At 38.5% G+C, this 22,412-nt stretch overlaps 1 protein-coding gene across 1 annotated transcript in view; it reads right to left on the bottom strand.

Annotated features, from left to right (window-relative positions):
• Positions 1 to 22,412, bottom strand: part of LOC112105438 — a 110,203-nt gene that overhangs the window by 70,019 nt on the left and 17,772 nt on the right. Inside the window, exons 9-12 of the mRNA XM_024198235.3 lie at positions 15,898 to 16,094; positions 13,332 to 13,396; positions 11,033 to 11,139; positions 5,635 to 5,746 (exon numbers count right to left, since the gene is read on the bottom strand). Coding sequence (XP_024054003.1) covers positions 5,635 to 5,746; positions 11,033 to 11,139; positions 13,332 to 13,396; positions 15,898 to 16,094 — 481 coding nt within the window. The remainder of the gene's footprint in view (positions 1 to 5,634; positions 5,747 to 11,032; positions 11,140 to 13,331; positions 13,397 to 15,897; positions 16,095 to 22,412) is intronic.

Genomic DNA, 22,412 nt, shown 5'->3' with positions numbered 1-22,412 from the left:
CTAAATAAGGCGATCAAGTCAATTAATTCATTCCACTGTTATCACATTCAAGACATTAAGATCAATGATTCAGCTACTCTACAGCTAAAATCACCCAACCATAAGCTTTCATAATAAAATTATAATAATTTGACTTTCTTTTTTCAGCCTTTTACTCAAACACAGGTATCTGATTGATACAAGCCTGAACTAATTAACTACCTGTTTATAAAGTTGGGACATTTTCACCCTCTCCTATTCTAAGAGCATGTCTACACTGGTGCACTCAGGAAAGTGAAGCCAAATGAATTAAAGCTGCAAATTTAAAGTGTGTAAGTTAAATCACATTAAACCCCTGTGTGGACACTTTCATTTAGAAGTAAAGTGGCCTTAATTCACTTTAGTTTAGTGTACTAGCTAAAGCACTGATATAGTCCCATGACTACGTTAATACGAACTAAGAATCTTTTAGTTCGAGCCAAAAGGGTCCACATGGGACAGTTACAGCGCAACACTTCAGAGCACTCTACAGTTCACACCCCTGCAGTCCACATTGTGGCACTATGTAGACAAGCTCTTAGACCACTTTACCTCTGAACGAAAGCACCCACACAGGAGTTTTAATGCACCAATAGTTAATTCGGCACCAATGGTTAATTCGGCTTAACTTCCCATGTAGGACAAGCCCTACTAAGAGTTATCAAAACAGAATTGAAATTACAAAGTCAATTTTTCATAGCTCCCATTACATGTGATAGTGTGCCACGAGGGCAAACTTTAAGGATATATTTTATAAAGTGTACCAACAGCCGGTGCTCTGACCACATTTATACAACTGAAAAAAATCAAACAAAGCAGCAATCTTCAGGCATCTTCTTAAGACCTGTTACTACACAGAACAGGAGGGAGCCTCCAGCTCAAATTTAACAAGGAATGTATTTTTCACATCCATAGCTTCAAGACTTAGGGACTAAATTAGTGCAATTAAGTCGCCTGGTAATTAGTAGGAAACATGTCTATGCAAAATAAAACATCTGTTTCTGGACTATATCAGGCCTTCAATATTCCTTTTATATTTCCATTTAGCCTTATGCTTACTTCCTAGCCTTCAGATAAAGGATGCTGCAGTGATCTAAAAAATAAAAAACACAAAATTGCTGTCTTTTTCAGTGCCTTAATCCAATGTTGGGAACTGCTGATGTATAGTATATCTGCATAGTTATTAATACATCCAGATTTACATGGTCATGTTTAAAAATCTAGTGGACACCTATTTAGCAAAAAGTGCTAGCTAGACAAAGTTAAATATTTCAGTCATATCCTATATTAAGGATATGTATATAAACAGTATGTGGAGCATTAATAAACAATTAACAGATGTTTCAGTAAATGATTAATCAATTGTTATTGAGTTCAATGGTTGCTTATAACCACCTATGACATATAATATTCATATCTATAACATGCTTATAATATCTATTTAATCATTTATTACTTCTTAATAAAAACTATTTATATACGTACTCTTAATGTAAAGTGTGATTGATATGTCTAAATTAAAGACTAGTTGATGCTACAATACTTGGCCTAAAAGAAACAGTTTCAGAACAGATATTGTAGGAAGTATGCAAAACTTTAACTACAGACATTGGGCCTGGCTAAATCTGCATTATGCCTTGGCTTGAAAACTACAGAGGCTAACCTGAAACCTGAAGAAAGGCACCATAACCATGCTGTGCTCATGCAGCCAAACCCCTCTCTCCTCACTCCACCCACCTCAGCAGACATTTATGGAAAGTAGGCTCAATGGTTATCCAGGGGTGTGTGCTGTGACTGTGTTAATTATACCAGACATAACTGTTTCACTATTATCACGTCTATCATACAGACATCTTGTCTCTCATCTTAAATTTAGATTGTAAGATCTACAATGAGGCTTTGGACACTACTGCAATACAAACAAACAAACAAACAAACAAACAAACAAAAACAACAATACCTTCCCAATAGGGAAGTATATTACTCTCTGTCCAACTTGACACCTGGGCAGACTGAATGGTTGCACAGTCCACAGAGCACTGTTTATAGTTAACAGCTCAGAAACTGAATTGTCAACAAGGGAGTACAAATGAGTTCTTGGCCCTTTCAGCTTTAATACTCCTGGTAATCATAAGGTAGGGGCAGAAAAGCCATCCCCTGAAATTTCTACCATCCTCAACAAAATTTTGGGTCTCCCCCCCCCTTTAAAGAAGAGCAATCTCCCCACTGGTGCTGTCCACTTCCACCCAGGAGCTTTGCAGGGGCTACAGTAACCTACGTGGCCCTAGTGGGAGGCCAAGAGGGGGTCAAGATCCACAAATGTCTGCTTTTACATTTTCACCCCCATCCCAAGCAGCTCTGCATACGCCACCCACAAAATCTTATAAAATAAATAAATAAATTAATGGAGATATCCTATCTCCTAGAACTGGAAAGGACCTCAAAAGGTCATTGAGTCCAGCTCCCTGCCTTCACTAGCAGGACCAAGTACTGATTTTGCCCCAGATCCCTAAGTGGCCCCCTCAAGGACTGAACTCACAACCCTGGGTTTAGCAGGCCAATGCTCAAACCACTGAGCTATCCTCCCCCCCCAATAGGCCCCATCCAATCTCCCTGGCTAGAAACTACCAGCAGTGTTCAAGCCATGCCACCCATGTCAGTGCCACTGCATGTTTAATACTTCCCTTGACATCATTCTCCTCCACCTGAGGCTGATATATGCAGGGCTAGTAGCACTGCCTATTATTAAGGTTGCCTATTTCCAATTACAAGACCCTGTTTTCAGTTGTTTATAACTTAGCCAAACTAACTATTTGGGCTGACATTTTCCATGCCAGGTGTGTGCCTCAAATTGAGTAAATATATACATATTTTTAATTTCAGCCAAAATGGTTGAGTCATTTCCAAGAACAAAGCTAGGGAAAAATATGTTTTGTCCATGCTTAAAAATTCTGATGACCTTTTCTTTGAGACGTTCTTGTGCCCCCATGCTTTGGAGCAGGGATTTGAAATTTGGTAGGGGAATGGCCTGTGTCAGGGATGTGTTTTTGACATCCCCATGAAAATCTGCCAAAATTTGGCCACATTATAAGACTTCGAAAAGGAGGAGCCAGAAGGGGGGGAGGGCTGGGATTGGCTGCACAAGGAAACTGGGGACAATGATCTGGTGGTGAGGAAAAACTGGGAATGTATGGACTAGGACAAAGGAGAAGACTAGGCAAGGAGACTGGGGCTGAGATGAGAACCATGAGGAATGGAGACTGGAATTAATTAGGTGAGGAGAATGGGACTGAGCCAAGGGTGGGGAAGAGTCAAGACTGAGTCAAGGACAGGTTGGAATGGAAAGTGAAGAAGAAGTTACACCTGTGGGAAATAGGCAGAAGAGTCTATGCCCTCTAGAGCATTCTTCCCTTCAGAGCCTGAAATGGAACTCAAGATTGCTCAGTTTCAGTTTCTCATTCCATTGGAGTGCTGGTTTCCTTAAAGGATGATAATCTACTATGGCTATCAGTTATTTTGTTAGCTCAAGTGCCAGAGGTCTATGGGGTAGATCTAAGAGTTCCAACCCTGTTGATGAACCAGGTAGGTGTCAATATGGTGCCAAATGATGAAATTTCTGTTTTGTTTTTTTTTGTAATTTGCTTTAAAAGACCATTAAGGTTCCAAGCTAAAGTCAAGCATTCAAAAATATGGAAATGCCAGAATTAAAGTTGCCTTTGCAAACTCAGTTCATTCCCCCTGGACATATGCACTATGACAACATCTCTAGTTACACAATCACATATTTTTTCCATAGGATCTCTGCCTCATTCAGTGCATGGTATTGACCTGCTCTGAGGATGAATAAGTAGTGAAGGAAACTCTCTGTAGGACAACTGCATAATTTGTTCCAGAACTTGGAAGATGTGTAGTGAACAAGGCAGGGGATTGTAGGAAGAGAAAGGATGGTCTTAGGTTGAGGCAGCTGAATGTTGTTCTGGAGAACTAGATTCTATCCTGGTCTCTACCAAAAACTTTCTATGTGATGCTAAGCAGTTCGCTTAAGCTAACCTTTCGACAGATAGTAACTAATCATGTGTTCTTCATTTTTTTGGCTACTTGAGTTGAGACCAGGGGGTTTGATGATCTTATATTCTCCGTGTGTCAGTTCCCTATCTGTAAAATGGGGATTATAATAGCCACTCATCTCAGAGCGGTGTTGCAAAAATAAATGAATGTTTATGAAGCACTCAGATATTATAATGATGAGCGCCATAGAAAAGCTCATGAAGAAATTAATAATACTGTCTTTAGAGCAGGATTTTAATATTGTACAGTAAATAAGAAGTGAGGGCTACAGATGGAACAAGGAGTAGAAAACAAAAATACTGAATAGCTGCTAATTAAGTGAGCACCCTCCATTCTGTGTACTAACTGAGAACATGGGTCCGGGGGGGGGGGGGGGGGGGAGTATTATATCATGTAATTAAAGACAGCACCATAATGCACAGGCAACTTTAATTCTGACATTTCCTAACTTCTGAGAGGTTGACCTTAGTAATATTATTTAATACAGTTTGTGTGTGTTTAAAATAGAGAATCAGAGCATATGATCCTGGAAAGGGAAGGCATAGGTCCGCCACATAAGCATTACCCTCTGATTTAGCAGAGGGAGTTTTGCTGCACTGCAGAATGAAGTTAAGCATAAACATTAAAATAAACAGTTACACTGATAAGTTACCTAGTTCTATTGTGCAAATTGACTCTTCATAAACAGTTTATTAACTTTCTACATAACACATGTTCTTGTCTCCTATAAACATATATATTCAGCAATTTTAAAATACTGACACATTCCTCACATCAGATTCATAGACTGAGCTTTGCCAAACATGTATCTTGGAATTTTGCAAGACTTTGCAACTGACAAAGAAGAATTAGATGCTACTGTTTTGGAACAAGCCACACAACCTAAATATTTAAGTGTATGACTTAACTCAAGATTTATTGCTGTCTTTTACAGACCTTCATATGTGGATTTAGTTGCAGCAAATGCGTGGTAGTTGCACCCACTATGGCTACCAGTCAAATCTGTACATATGAATTTAACAAGTCACAACACAGCACATTATCATGTAATTAAAGACTATCATAATGCATATACACAAGGGGGCCTAATTAAGGCAACCTTAATTCTGGTATTTCCTAACTTCTGAATGCTTAACTGTGTAGCCTTAACATTCTTTTAAAGTATTTTAATATAATTTAAATAGGTGTAATATGTGATCACATCAGAAGAACTCCTACTATTATGAAGTTTGCTCTTGGGCAGATATTTATTTACACACACACATAAGTTAAAAAGTGTTTCTTTAGATTTCATAACAATGTATTTGTTGCACAGCAAGGTCTCAATCCTACAAAGATTTACTCATTACTTAACATTTGAGTACTCACATTAGGTTCATGTGTAGACCCGTGAACATCAAAGTTAGGCACGTGCAAAAGTCTTTGCAAGATGTTGTCAGCTCAGGAATTTCCCCCAGTAAGTAATCTCTTTAAAAAGTTACATAAAGATAACATGGGGGAATTAAAATGGGTCAGAAAAGGCTTCATATTCTTGTGCTTAGTACTTACATCATCTATTTTCTTTTTAGCATGGGGTCCATATGTATCTTCAGAACCTAAAATTTGTATGTTAACTGCACAGTAATCTTCATACCCAAGCTGACTGAAAATAAGGCGAGTCCTGCAACAGATTATTTGTTATTATCAAACTGCTTAAAAAATATTATACGCAGTAACAGTGCAGTCCATCAGTTTTAGTTCTGTTCTAGTTAAATTTGGATTTGAATACTTCTTATCTGGGCAAATTTACTGCTATATCATATGACAATATCAAGTTAGTCATACTCAAAATATATCCTGACCTCTTGATTCTAAATTTCTATTTATTTAAGTTATCTTAAAGATGGCCTGCAAAGGAAAAAATAAATGGGCTTGTACTTTTTTACTTGCTTCATTCTGATGAATGAAGAAAGCAGAAAATGTTATTAAAATTAATACATTCTGCTTGCCTTTACATTAGAAATTCAGCTCCTATATTTGCTCTTCCTGGAAGACACTATGAATAATTAAGAAATACATGAATGACATCACAAGTACCAAAAAAGTGAAATCTACTTAACTGTGTTCAGGAGGAATTTTTATTCAGACTTTAAAATTCCTTGTTTTGTGTTAATCCCTATGTAAATTAAATGCCTAAAAACAGTTGGAAGAAAAGTTATTTGTTGAATTTTTACCACCCCCAGCTCTTCAGTTAAGAGCTGAGAAGCTCTCAATACATTTTTCTGGGTCCTTCCCAGTGGAGACTGCCACTAAACACCAGGAAGACAAGACTTGACATTCCTAATGTGTCTATAGTTAACAACGAGCAGGAGGGAGAAAAGGGGGAAAACAGTGGAAAAACATCTTTCCCGCTTTTTTCATAGTGCATTAAAAAGAAGTATATACACATTTTTTTCCATTGCAGGTCATATTCAGCAGAGGCACAGATAATATAGGTTAACCTATATTTACCAGATGTCAAAACAACTGGAAGTGAGAAAAAATAATAGAAGTTACACTGTTCCAGATTCCATACAACATGGTCTAGAGTAAAGAATCAGGAACTCTTGAGTCCTACTATGAGCTCAGCTACTGACTCACTGTGGGTACGTCTACACTGCAATGAAAGACCCGAGGCACCAAGTCTCAAAGCTTGGGTGAACCGACTCGGGCTTGCAGGGCTTGGGCTGCAGGGCTAAAAATTGCAGTGTAGATGTTTGGGCTCAGGCTGGAGCCTGGGCTTTGAGACACTTCTCCTACCCCAAACCATAGTAGTAGAAAATTTTCACTCTGCTAGGAAGCCTGCAGCCAATCAGCACAGCCCCCAAAGTAGGCTGCTCTGACTAGAGATGGGGAGAAGCCAAGATGGCTAGTGGATGCATTGATTCAGGAGACTCCAGAACAACTTGCACATATAGCTATGTGCCTCTAATGGATCCTCCAGAATCTGAACAGGTCTGGGTGGTATCCTTGGAACATGGGGCAAAACCCTCTCTTTCTTCCACACAGAGCTGGGAAAACCCCAGTGGCACTTACAGTTTGAATGTGTCTGTGTCTAAAATCCTCCAAATTCTTTCCTCAGGCTCAAATCAGAGACACTATATAACCTCTCAATGCAAAAACCTCGAACTGTTGCCGGAGGTTGTTTTCTCTCTCACAAGTAGCAAAACACTCTATATAGTCATCTAGTGACATGGAAAAATACACACTAGAAACAAGCTTTCAGAGCTTTCACGGTGATTGGTGTAAGAGAATCCATAATTCTTAGTTTCTGCAAAGCCATTCAACTAGTAGAGGTGACGTATTTTACCCTATTCACAGAACTAGATCTCTTCAATTTTGCAGTTACAAAACCAGGGAAGTAACCAAACTAAAAATTGTCATAGTAATTCCACTCCATTGAAACTGCAAGAAAATATCAATATAAAAAAAAGATGATAAAAGGTCAAAATTAGTACAGACAGAAAGTTCAACTTTGTGAAGGCAGTCAATAGGAGGGTAGTATATATATATAAAAAAACCAAAACAACAACGTAAAATGCCCTTCTGTTTCCCTTTACCAGTGTCAATGCTTCCTTAACACATACCAAGTATATGAGGCAACACCATATATCTGGCACCCTTACATAGTTCCACCAGATTAAGAGATTTTATAGGTTCAAAAAGGAAATTACATTAAAACCGACAGAATCTTTCACACCAGTGGAAGATTTTAAATACACCTATTGTATATGCTCATTGAATTGTCAATATTACACATGAGACCAGCAGTAAAGTGACCAATGTATTTAAATTTAAAAGTGATTCATAAATATGATATTCCCGTGTTACTCATTATGGTAAAAATTTGCAAACTTGGGTGCCTAAAATCAGGCACCTAAATTCATATTTATGACACCAAAATACAAGTGGCCAAGATTTTTCGATGCACTGAGCAACCCCGCACCCAATGAAGTACAGTGAACTCCTCACTTAAAGTCATCCCAGTTAACGTTGTTACATTGCTGATCAATTAGATAACATGCTCATTTAAAGTTGCGCAATGCTCCCTTATAACGTTGTTTGGCAGCTGCCTGCTTTGTCCACTGCTTGCAGAAAGAGCTGCTCATTGGAGCTAGCTGGTGGGGGCTTGGAACCAGGGTGGACCTGCAGCCCCCCATCAGCTCCCAGCTTCCCTAAGTTCCCTGTGCAGCAGCTGCCCAGCAGGCTATCAATTGCCGGGCAGTTCAGCTGTCCCTCCCCCCACTGCTATGTGCTGCTCCTGCCCTCTGCCTTGGAGCTGCTCCTGGGAGCCTCCTGCTTGCTGTGCAGGGGAGGAGGGGAAGAGGGGGGCTAATGTCAGGGTGTCCCCCTCCCCCCCGCTCCTGCCCCCCGCTTACCCCATCTCCATAGAGCAGGGCGGGGACAGGACAGGGCTCAGGACGGAGGGAGCTTGCTGGCAGCAGTTGCTGTCTCAACTTGCTGATCTACTTAAAAAGGCAATGTACTTAGAGTGGGGTCAGCATCTCTCTCTCTCTCTGCATCTCTCACACACAGAGTGTGTGTCTCTGTCTGCCATGCTGTCTCCCCTCCCTCCATTTGTGCTGCCTTGTAGAGTGTGAGGCTACATTAACAACGTGTTAACCTTGAGGGCTCAGCCGAGTACTAGTTCATCATTTAGCAGTAAGGCATTCCCTGGGAAATATCCCAGCCTCTGACTTCACCACCTCAACCAAGCTTCACCATCATCATTGCTGTGTACGGTATGAAATTGTTTGTTTAAAACGGTGTGTGTGTGTGTGTGTGTGTGGTGAAAAAAATTTCCCTGGAACCTAACCCCCCCATTTACATTAATTCTTATGGGGAAATTGGATTTGCTTACCATCGTTTCGCTTAAAGTCGCATTTTTCAGGAACATAACTACAACGTTAAGTGAGGAGTTACTGTAAACAGATACATATAAAATTTAGGTGCTTAAGTTTGAAATACGTTCTGTGGACAGCTTTCAGTACATAGCTATGTCCGTGGGTCCTCTGACCCAACCCTTGTTGTGGGATTTGCAGTCGTTCTACTGCAGCACTAATAGCATTGCTGCTCTACAAAGTGCCTATCCAAAGCAGCATGATGGCTTTGTTTCTTGGCTGGGTTTCCTGTAGAGGCCAGCTCAGTCCTGACTTGGCAGGCACTTTAACTCAAACATGGGTGAATGGATTAAAGTGGAGATGGAGGGAATTTCCTTACTTTGAATGAAATTCATTCCCTTCTCTGGATATTACCCAACCATGTACTTACCTGAGATAACCTGCTAGCAACACAATGATAATTTTGAAGAGCACTTTATGTGCCTTTGCAATGCACTACAATGCACACACACAAAAAATCCCAGGGGGAGACACTCAAAACCACTCATAAGGCTTCTGCAAATTATTCATTTTGAACAATGGAGAGAAAGGAAGGGAAGAATGAAGGAGACAGAGATATCATTTGTCACTAGCTGAAGCTAGTGGTGTAAGCAGTCTGCAGGATTCTAAGGGCAGTCTACACTAGAAGACTGCTGTAGCCTGTCTGCTGAAGATGCTCTATACCAATGGAGCTCTCCCATTGGCATAATTACTCCAACTCCCCAACAGGCAGAAGCTATGCCAGAGGGAGAGCATCTCCCCCTGACATAGTGCCTGTGTGGACCACGCTTAGGTCACTGTAACTTGCGTCACTCAAGGGGATGTCTTTTTCACACCCCTGGGCAACCTAAGTTACATCAACTTAAGCAGTAATGTAGAACTGCCCTAAGTGGAGTTGCACATTAAGAGCACGTTAGCCCAGTACTCTGGGATCTGCACTGGATTCCAATACATTTCTGGATAGAATTCAAGATGTTGGTTTTAATCTATAAATCCCAAAGAGTTTGAGACCTCTGGCTTGTGCACACAGGGAAGTTAGTGAGCAATAAGCTAGGGTGTGAATTTGAAGTGTACTAGTTACTCCGAATTAAATCCCCCTGTGGACACTCTTATTGAGCACTAAGAATTCCCTCCGGTGGTTTAACTTAGCATATTTTGTGCATCGTGCATTAAGCTAATGTCCACAATGGCACTCTTAGTGAGTGGTAAAAATGTCCATAGTGGGAGTTAGTGTGGAGTAATGACTGTGCACTAGCTACTGTCGGCTTTTTCCCTATGTAGCCAAGCCCTATTTACCTGGGAGACTGCATCTCTCCCAGTCTAGTTCTGGCAGAACCAAAATCAGCAGAAGCACTTGAGCTGGAGCTCCGTCAATATACACAAAAGGGGGCTGCTGGCAGAGTATTCTCTGATGGGGTCATTGATTGTAGAACTCTCTTCTCCACCCTTGGTCCTTCAGAGCTCAGATGCATTAAACTTCTGGGCATCTATTTAATCCCCTTTTTGTTCAGGTGGAAGTGGATATGTTTATAAGCAGACCTTTATGTTACAATTTTTAAATGTATGGGAGGATATGTGCCCAGAGCCCTGGATGGACAGCTATAGTTTTTAAAGTTTGAAGAAATCAATAAAATAAGTAAAATGTACTCAGGTTCCAAAATGACTAATAAGGTCCCCAGGGTGCCTTAGGACAGAAACTGGCCCCTCGTCAAAAGTTAGCAAGCTATTCAGTTCACTAGGTCACCAAGGTCTAGGACCAAAACTGGCTAAACAACAAAGTCCAACTTCTCGCACTATTCAGAAACAATCTATTTGCTGATAAATCATGTCACCAGTATTTTGTAGCTGTATAATAATTTTATGGAGAAGTAAATTATAGAACCTTTTCCTACCATTTATATCTTGAAATGTCCTTCCATGTAAAAGAATGCTATCTTCAAGGATATCTCCCAGTTGATATGGCTGCCATCTTATTAGTACAGTTTACCATTATATTTTGATTTTAAATTTAAAAGGCAAAATAAAGCATATCTGTAATAAATACTCACCTTTTCAGAATGCTTTCCGCAGTTTGTCTTCCCTTTTCCACTGCCTTTGGCCCTATCACTGGGCAGACAGCTGTAGCTCTAAAACCATCCAGGTAAGTGGCATTTACCTAGTAATTAACGGTTATAAAATGAATTGAGGGATTTCTCATAGTTTACCGTAAAAGATATTTTTTTCACTAGATATTTTTTCTTCCTGCATTTTCCTCCACCCTTCAAACACTTCTAGTCTATTAGCATGCCCCTCCACTCTCCACTTACCAAAGCTATACATATTTAGATCTTTCCTCAGAGGTCACAAAATAAAGCCTAAGTTTTTGTTTTGGGTTTTCGGGGGGGTGGGGGGGACGGGACGACAGGGGGGAAGAGTATGTAAGAAAGACATCTGTCCATCCATTATAATGGTATCTGAGATTCTGAGTAAACAAAATGTTCTACAAAACTAATACATAAATATATAGACAAGTCTTATTAATGTCATATTGATTTTTCAGAACATTAAGTAAGGCCTCCCATTTTAAATGATATTTATCATTTTAATTACAGTATATATTCTAAAAATGTCTCTAAACAAGTATATTTTAAATGGCCTATTGACTTATTTACAATTATTTTAGTACTATTTTAATGTCCTGTAATACATGAAAAAGAGAGTGCATATTTTAATCAAATTTTCTTTATCTAAAATATTTTGTATCTAAATTATTTGCTGGTTCATTCAAATGTGGAATTAAATGATTCTGACACTATCCTTATATGAAATGTAATAATTTGTTTATCCAGTGTCATTTTTAGAATATATTTATTCTTTTAAAAATGATATATTTTTTAATCAAAATAGGCAATGATTAGTCCACAATGAAGAATACTCACTAATGAAATCTGATTCTGGAAAACAAAGCAATCTGAGTTCTATCAGTGGACAATCAGAAATCCTCTCAATTATTTATTTTTAAAGGTATTCTTAAAGTTCAAAAACAACTGAAACTTTCCCACCCCCCAAACTTGAGGAAAAAGTTTGCTCTCAAGCACAGACCACACAGAACGAGTTTTTTTATTCTAACATTATGTAATTAGAAATCTTGATCTAATACCCATGGCGAATCCAGTTATAGAGTATGTAGCCAATACTGTGACAGTTAAGGACAAAATATATTCCTTTATAAAGCAGACATAAAGATGATTATTAGAAAAATAATGCATGAGTGGAAAACTTAAGGATTGTTTGCACACCTGAGAAAAATGAAATAGGAGCTATTCATTTATCTGAAAAAGAGTTAGTAATATACTCCAACCCAATGACTTCAGAGATTACTTTGGCTTCTGCACTGAGGCCACCTATGTCCAAAACCATACCTCCATCTTCTCTGAAAACAATACTGCTTATTTTTTAAATCTTAAATAATTTTTATAAAGTGGTCACTTAAACACTACCTTTAGATATTTTTATTATATTAAAAAAAATTAAAAAACAAACTTTCAAACTGGTAGAGACATTTTAAATGTAATCACTGGACTTTTAAAAAGGTATGTCTGAGCTATAGTTTATCACACAAACAATAGTGTCAGCATATTTACAAATTATACATCTTTTCTAAAAAAGAATTTAAAAGTTTTAAATGGATCCAGTCAAATCAACTCTGCTTTGCTATCTCACTATTAAGAGCAGTTTTAATTTATGGATCCAATCTTGTTCCCACGGAAAGTCAGTTGAAGTTTCGTTATTGAGTTAAATGGGATTAGGCTTGCCCTATTTGTACTTTGATGTAGTCACCTAAATTGGTGTCCCTGCAGGGAGTAAAGACTATAACAACACATAATTTAAAAAAAGCTTTGCACTTATGTAGCATCTTCCAATAGGGGGATATCAAAAGACTTTACAAACATTAATTCATTAATCTTTCACAGCACCCTTATCAAACTGTAAAGAATTATCTTGATATAAGTGATTATGCAGTGTTTTGTCTTTGAGAATCATGTGCTTAATATGTTTCACATTGAAGCAAGACAAAAAATAATGACAACTATAATTAAAATATGATTTTGTGACGGAAAGCAGAATTTTATAATTAAAGAACCATCTCAATCTTAATTACTATGGTGTACTGTGGACTTCCCCAAAGACTTATAACATAACCTCAATTTTGTATATAGCAATTTCACTTACGTGTGTTAATATACTAGGTGTGGAAAAATAAGGGTTTCACCTGGTAATAGTATTGCCTTTTTCTCCAAAATACCAACATTTCATAAATCAAGAGCATTTCATTCTATATAATTATCAAAGCAATAAGAAAAGAACCTTATAAAACGTTGAAGGAGGTGATCCTTTTGCTCCATGAATTTTCACTGCCCCACCTTCAATACCTACAATGGTTAAAAAACATCTATTTTAATGACTTCAATATAATTTCTGAGAAAGTACTATCAATTCAACTTATGTGACACAATACAAAGCAAAAAATGTTACTGATACTCCTATCAAGATCCATGCAAAAGAGAAAGTCTTCTATTGAACAGCCACGTCTGCATTAGCAACTCAAGCATCAAATCTATGGAGTATAAACCCATGGACTATCTTCAATTTGCCTTTTAACATAACTGTTGAAATATTTACACACAGAATATTTGAATATGTAACACATGACATGGCCTTAGGACTCAACTGTTGTCTTCTGTTCGAATGCAAGGACGACACACATCTACAATTCTCAGCAAATTCAAGGATTGAAACTTTTTTTAAAAAAAATTCATATTAAGCATATTAAGGTGAAATTCTTGGATCTTTGGGATTATGACCCGATCCCCCCCCCTGATTGAGGAGGCCTTCAGAGAAAGGGTGTTGGAAAGAGAGCAGCAGGTGGCAATGTACCACACCACTGACTGCAGTTGGCTGGAGTGAGTTGGGCTGCCTCACTTGGGAAGTTTAAGGAATTAACGTTAGTAGAAAGACCAGAGTCTGTCTGAAGAAACATGGTTAGAAAATGTGTCCTGGCTGGAGCTGGATGGCAAAAGTTGTATAGATGTAGGCCCTATGTAGCCTTAATCTTTTTGTTGATAACAGTAACAAGATAATCTAGAGAACATTTCAGGGCAAATAATGTACTTGACAATGCACATCGTAACACGAGCGAGGAATCAGTCAAAGCACTGCCTGTCTAGTCTTAGGGCTTGATCCTGTACCCACTGAAGTCAACAGCAATGTTCCCATTGACTTCAGTAATGCAGGATCAGGGTCTTACTCAAATACAGTATGTATAAACCCACCTACGTCTAAATAAGCTGCAGTTTATTTCTAACAAATCTATGCCTGCGAGTGTTTAGCAAAATATGAAAGCCATCATACAAATACTCTGAACTTCATAAAGACCAAAAATAAAGACATTTTCTGAAGAATGAAAATTTACAATAATCTTAAATGTCACTGTCAAAACTACAACAGCAAGGTTCATTTAGTGTTAATTTAAATTGCGCCTCTGCTATTATAGAATAATATCTCTACAATCAGATGGAAGATTTGCAGGATTTTTACATGAGGTGAAAAAGAAATGCATGACATCCATCAACAAAAAGAAAACAGAAAGAAAACCTCTTAGTTCAAGCGCGTATTGTAACTAATCCTGCAGTACAACAAAATCAGCAATGTGAACATCAAAAATAGATAGCCTGCCCTGTTCTTTCTGGTGTACGTGTCAAAGCACTTAAAACTAAAAGTATTTAAGAAATCTGCCTATCTTCCATCTGTTATATTTCTAAGAGGAGGACTAACTGAAAGTTCATGTGAAAGTTCATTTTAAGTTCAAACGTGTCATATTGGGTCATTTACAAGCTAAAAGTTCATTGGAAGGTTAAGATTCTATTTTTTAAAAAGACTAGTGGCTAAAAGCAACAAGCTGGCCTTATCAGACTATTTGTCATTTGATTATGTTGCATGAGCAGAAGGTTCACTGTACAATTTTAAGATAGAAATGTTTTGCTTAAAAATAAGGCTAATATGAAGTTTAGGATTTTATCCTAATGAGTTTTTAGTTTGAGTTTTAATTGTTTTGGGTTTTATAAGGGAACTAGATTCCCATATTGGATAAGATCCATAAAAAGCAAATTCCTTTTCACACTGGTTTGTCTATAAAACATGGGGACTAAGAACTAAGAGATGTCAAGTTACTCTAAATGAGCAGTTTAGCAAGGTGGCTTGTCCACACTTCTGATCTTGAAGTCTAGTACTCAAATTTGGGTCTGAAATTAAAGTATTTTGGAGGGTAGTGCGGTGGGATTTCTGTAACAGCTGTTCTCTAGCTGAGAAATCTTACCCTTTTAAAGGTGACACAGTCAAGTGGCTAAAAAACAAAGGTTTATCATGTGTTGTCTTAAGCAGAGTGGTGGCTACCCATTGCCACTAGAGAGAGAGACTGTGTGTGTGTGTGGCAGTGGGGGGGGGGGGGGGGGCGCTGCATCAGTAACTAGTAACATAAGGAGGGTGAACTGGATTAAAATGTAGTGAAGTCTAATAGAGATGGGGAGTACTTCCTGAAAGTCACAGCAAAAATATTTTTAAATGCTACAGAAATACATGATTTATTAAACTAGGTAATTATTATATATGTATTTTAATAAAGAAAAAAAAATTAGGTTACTCAAAAATCTGCTGAATTGCTCACAGCTAATCTAAATTTCCAAAGAATGGCACAAAGCAATCTGGATATCGTTATGAGACAGCCCATCTTAATATCAGGCTTCAAAAGAACAGACTTAACAAGTAAAGTTACATGGCAAAAATGGAAACTACAGTAACTACTTTAGTCTGCCAACACAACTTACTGAATAGATTTCCTCAATATAAGGGTCCTCTGCCTGCAACAGCCACTAACCTGCAATTTCAGTAATGGAAACTTGAGAAAAGTCACATGTGACATCTGGTAAGAGATAACACTGAGGGTTGCCGATTTCATACACCAACTGTTCAGCCACGGTGCCAAAAGAGATTAGGCCCCCTGTGTCAGGTGGTTTGGATAGAGTAAAGCGTCCATCAGAAGAACATTCTACTATGGGAAACCCCATGTTATGCCTAAAGAATTAAAAACATTAAAAATGTTAAGAGTTCAGAATAAAAGAAAAAATATTATTAATTACTTCATAAGTAATAACTAACACATACCAACATTTTTATAGAAGCAACTAAATTAAAAATTAGCCAATAAGATACAGCACAGAGCCTTTATAGACACAAACTCAAGAAAATACTGAATAAACTGTCAAGACAATCAACTAACTGTATTACCTGCGATAAGACAGATAAGACCACACACTTACATAAATTATGTTGCCCAGTAATAAAATGTAGAAGTAACCATAGACAGAACCCCCAAAGACACCAACGACTAAAAGAGGGGTGAAGGAGCCGCCATAGACTACGACACTAAACTAGACTACGCCATAGATTACGGCAGTGGTTGAAGAGGTGGGAAGAGAATCAGAGGAGTAAAGACTCATGAAAACCCAAGGAAGAGGTAGAACACAGAAAGAAGGTCATGACCAACAGTTCTGAATGTAGACAGGCAGATACAGGAAATCAGAATGGAAAACCGGCTCTACAACTTGGCCATGAGGTCACTGGCGATTTATTAGAGCAGGTAAAGTGGAATAGAGGGAGGAGAAAACAGGAGTGTACTAGAGGAGTAGTCAAAACAGCAGAAGCAGACTGGGCTCAAGGATCTTGGAGGCAAAGGGACGTAGGGAGATTGAGTTAATTATATCTTTTGAAGATACTTTTGTGGCCTTTGTAATAATAAATGGAAAATCAGCATCAGAAAACTGGAAGTATTTAAAGACACACATAAATCACAATTCAGTGCAGTAAAATAATAAAACCCAGATGGGTAAGAGAAAACAGTGAGGCAAAATAAGGAGAAGAGCAGTATGACACATAGAGAAACAGAAGGTTTTCATAAAAAAAAACGTAATTGGACAGGGAAAATATTGGGAAAATGATAAACAAACAGGAATAAATACAGTTCCAACACTGCTAAAATGTGGTTGACTCTTCATGGACATCTGGACGAACTCTTGAATACAGTAGAATCTCAGAGTTATGAACACCTTGGGAATGGAGATTGTTTGTAACTCTGAAATATTTGAAACTCTGAACAAAACATTATGGTTATTCATTCAAACAAACGTTATGGTTATTCACAGTACTGTACTGTATTTGCCTTTTTTTTTTTTTTTTTTTTGGTCTCTGTTGCTGCCTGACTGAATACTTCCAGTTCCAAATGAGGTGTGTGGTTGACGGGTCAGTTCGTTACTCTGGTGTTCTTAACTCTGAGGTTCTACTGCAGTTGCTTTCCCAGTTTTAAAGGCTTTTCTTTCTGTTCCAAAGAACTTCTCTGAATAGAAGCAATGATCAAGAAAGACACTTAAAACAAAACCAACATGTTATAGCTTCTAAAGAGGCCACCTGGCTCGACTCCTCTCATAAGAAGGTGGAGATCTGTCCAAAAAAAATTTTCCAAAGAGAGGAGAAGAACAAATGGTGGCACAAGAGGAGCTAAGGTGCTATATAGTCCCCCAAAGCTTCTCTCTCAGGGCTTGCTTTTGATAGAGGCTGAGCATCACAATTCTCATTGAAATCAGTGATCATCAAGCTCTAAATGCATACTTAAAATTGTTTTGCCGTTGGAACAGTCCTCCTGAACTAATTATGTTCTTGTTCTAATATAGGCAGTGTACTCCACACAACAAAATTGGTTATAGAAAAGTTAGATGCACAAAGTCTGGAGAACAGATATACATGAAGTTTTCAGGGAAGTAAGCAAAGAAACCAGTGAACTCTTAATTGACATTTGTAAAAGTTCACAGGAGTTTGGAGAGATTCCTTAGCATGGGGGAATCTGCAAACATAATTCCATTATTTAAATAAAGGATTAAGAGACAAGCTCTGTGACTATAGATCAGCAAGGATTGTTCAGGAAACTTAGAAAAGCCCACCATGAATTCAAACAGGAAAGGTAATACTTCATTAATCTGGTCTTTGAAGCTATTTTAGCCATAAACAGATAAGGGAAATCACTGAACATAGTGCACTGAGATATTGAGAAGTTATTTGATATGGTTTTAGATCAGTAAATAATGGAAAAGGAAATTAAATTACCTTTAACACTTACTTAGCACTTTATAATGTACTGTAAAAAACACAAACATTAACTTCACAACATTGCTGTGAGGCTGTACACTACCACATGTAATTATCTCACATTGCTAGTAGGGGAAACAGACACAAAGGAAAGCAAAGTGACTTGTCTAAGGCCACACAGCAAGTCAGTAGCAGAATCAGAACTAGAACTCAGGAGCTCTTGGCTCCTGCTCCATGCTTACTTCACTGGACCATGCTGCCTATATGTGCTGAACAGAACAAACGGCTTAAAGCAGTAATGCAAACATCTTGCCTGTAGATTGGATCCTGCCTGCTTGAGGCACCCAGGCAAATCCAAATTCTGCAGAATGGAAGTTTTCATTTCCTCTGGGATCTCCTAACAACCTAGCCCAGCACAGCCACAAGACTAGCAGGAGCAGGGCAAGGAGGAACTGGAACATCCCAGCTTCAACCCATCCTACCACCACAGCACCAATTAACTATGGGCCCTACTATACACATGGAAATAATGATCTTCTGATACTTCGGCCTAATCTGGCCAATTTCAGATGGACATTAAAGGCAATTCTTCAACCCCAGGACTGTATTGCTGATGAAATTCATGTGACGGGTTGGATCACAGAAACCCCCTTGGGAGCTGCCACCCGATGTGCAAAGACTACCCCTGCTTCTGTTTTCCCTGCCAGCTCAGGACTCCAGCACCCTGTCTTGCTGAGCCAGACACTCCCGTCTGCTCCAACACAGACCCAGGGTCTGAATCACTTGTCCCAAAGCTGCAAGTTTACCTGAAAACAGCTCACAGAAGTGTGCTTGTCTTTAGCACTCAGATGCCCAACTCCCAATGGGGTCTAAACCCAGATACATCCGTTTTACCCTGCATAAAGCTTATTCAGGGCAAACTCAAATTGTTCGCCCTCTAGAACACTGATAGAGAGATATGCACAGTTGTTTGCTCCCCCGGGTATTAATACATACTCTGAGTAAATTACTAAATAAAAAGTGATTTTATTAAATACAGACAGTAGGATTTAAGTGGTTCCAAGTAGTAACAGACAGAACAAAGTAAGTCACCAAGCAAAATAAAATAAAATGCGCAAATCTATGCCTAATCAAACTGAATACAGATAATCTCACCCTCAGAGATGCTTCAGTAAGTTTTTTCTCAGACTGGACACCTTCCAGGCCTGGGCACAATTCTTTCCCCTGGTACAGCTCTTGTTGCAGCTCAGGTGATAGCTAGGGGATTCTTCATGATGGCTCCTCTCCCCCTCTGTTCTCTTCCACCCCTTTATATATCTTTTGCATAAGGCGGGAACCCTTTGTCCCTCTGGGTTTCCCCCCGCCCCACTGGAAAAGCACCCAGGTTAAAGATGGATTCCAGTTCAGGTAACATGATCACATGTCACTGCAAGACTTCATTGCCCACTTGCCAGCACACACATATACAGGAAGACTAACAGGTAAACACAGCCATCTGCAGACAATGGTCCTTGTTAATGGGAGTCATCAAGATTCCAAACCATCATTAATGGACCACACTTTACATAATTACAATAGGCCCTCAGAGTTATGTTTTATATTTCTAGTTTTAGATACAAGAGTGGTACATTTCTACAAATAGGATGATCACACTCAGTAGATTATGAGCTTTGTAATGATACCTTACAAGAGACCTTTTGCACGAAGCATATCCCAGTTGCATTATATTCACTTATTATCATGTTTTTATAAAACCATATAGACTGCACAACGTCACAATTCAACTTTCCACTCTAAACCACTGAGACACTGAAGCTTGTCAAAAAGAAAAGCTTGCAAAAAATTAACATTGAACAAATTGCATTTTTCCCCTACAAACTTCATTCTCAAAAACAGCTGAACCATTTTTGCTCAAACTTTCAAAAAACAAAAACAATAAAAACCCACCCTGAGGCAGAGACAAAGCATGGAAAATTTCAGCTCACAAGGTTAAATATCTGACAAAGTCACACAACTAAAAACAGCATTATAATGGAAAATGTCAGGCAATCTAATAGCAGCTATTACCATTCAAGCCCTTCAAAACATAAGAGAAAGGGAAAAAGTTTTGTGAGGGCTGTAAATGGCCCTTCCACTTGTTCACTCAAAGTCATGTTTCTGAAGGCTTTTAGCCTGGACCCTGTGTAACATGAGAAGGTCGTCAGACAACTTTAGACATGTATCCCTTTTGCTTCAATGGAGGGATGATATAACTTTTGTGAATATCCATGTAGAAGTTACATGTCCAAAAGTGGAGCATTGTGTATTGAAAATGCTTGTTGGGGCAGAAGCTAAAGTATACCTGGGTGACTCTCCCTGATTATATCTTCAGTAATCTCCAGGAGGTTTATTTTCATATTCTGAAGTTTTGGAAAGATAAGGCCATGATACATTTCAGTATTTCCACGAGGAATATTGATCTCCTTGTGGAGAGAGCCAAGATCCAAAATGGACTACCTGCCATTGTCTCCCTTTGTACCACAAAGTCTTGTCTCCTTCAAAAAAAGTGTCTCTCCACAGAACTGGTTCAAGGATTCCAATGTGTAGGAAATGGACTGTTGTACCCTTCACCATCTAAGAAGGTTGCATTGATAGTGTCAGTTGATTTTAATTTACTTTGCACCAGCTGTGGGTCCACCTGTAAGCACCCCATTTTTCACATGTGGTCACTAATTGTGTGTTCCTCTTTTTATAGGTCCCTGACCTGAGACCGTGGGGTCTGATTTGCAGAACCGCTGAGCACTTGTAGCTGCAACTGAATGTGCTTTGAACATACTAAGTGTTATATAATGAAAAGTACTCTGAAAAATCAAATTGGACACCCAAAATTAGTGGAAACTTTTGAATTTAATCTCTCAATTCACCAAACATATAATGGAGATAATGCCCACTCATTTCCCAGGGGAGCTGTGAAAATGAATTCATTAATGTTTGTGAAGCATTCAGATACTATAATGATGAGCACCAGAGGAAAGCTTATAAGAACATTAATAATTCTGTCTTCAGAGCAAGGATTGAATAGTGTCATTAAATAAGGCGTTCACACATTGAAAATAAAATAAAATATTGAATAGCTGCTCATTAAGTGAGCATCATCCAATCTGTACACTGAATGAGATGGGCCCTGTGGGAAAACAATATGTGATCATGTAATAAAAGACTGTGTCACAAATGCATAGGCACAAAGGGGTCGAATTAAGGTTACACAGATAACCTTAATTCTGGCATTTCCTAACTTTTGAGTGCTTGACTTTGCAACCCTTAATAATGTTCTTTTAATGTTTTAAGAGTGGTTTTAATGTAATTTCCTCAGTTTTTAAAAAAGGAAACAGAAATTCCATTATGTAGCATCATGTTAAGAGCCACATGGGTCATCCACAGTACCAACCTCAGCAACTTGAACTAAAGCAGTAACTGATCAAAGCAGTAAGTTGTAGGGCTTCTGTTTTTCAGTGTTTATTAATTTCATTTTTCAGGGTTTATTTTTTAGCAATTTTTGAGCTTCACGTAGATATCCAAAAATCTGGGGCTGGGTTTTTCAGAGTTCTCTCTTTTTATAGGTTGTAATGAGTAATGTATATTATATACACATTATTCATTACAGTAGTGTATATAGTCATGAGTAATCTCTTTGTAATGTTCCCTATAGAATTTTAATGTATTACTGTTTCACACAGCACTACATTAAAGCGGACTAGGGAACCTTTAGTGTGCACCAGCAGGGTCTACATGGACCAATAAATATGTAACACATCAGTGGGCTTTAGAAATCACATGCCCATAGTTGGCATTACGGCTCTGTGTAGACAAGCCTTTCCATACAAGTAACTATTTCCAATGTTTTTCCAATATTAACTGGATAAATGCTTTTTTTTTTATTCAAGGCTATTTTATTGGTTAAAACCAAAAATAAAAAGCCCTAGAAGTTGCTGTCCTCTAGTCAGCACTAGAGAGGAATGAGACACTTTGTCAGTGGATTTCACAGATGATACTTGCTGGCAGCAGTGGAATGGTGAGATTCAGGAATCTTGGGTTCCATTTCAGGCAATAGATGGGAGTTTGCTCTGGTGGGAACAGACTTCTTCGCATTCCCCACAAGCGTGATCCCCTCTATCCTTTCCCCTCCAACCTGTCCCTGTCTCAATCCTGTCTCTACCTCACCACTGGCTCCTTGTCCCAGTCCCATTTTCCCCACCTAGTCAACCACTGTCTCCA

This window comes from Terrapene carolina, unplaced genomic scaffold (assembly GCF_002925995.2).
Source record: "Terrapene carolina triunguis isolate 2854851 unplaced genomic scaffold, T_m_triunguis-2.0 Scaffold66, whole genome shotgun sequence".
Classification (NCBI taxonomy): domain Eukaryota; kingdom Metazoa; phylum Chordata; order Testudines; family Emydidae; genus Terrapene; species Terrapene triunguis.
This window is presented reverse-complemented; position numbering and strand designations above follow the sequence as displayed.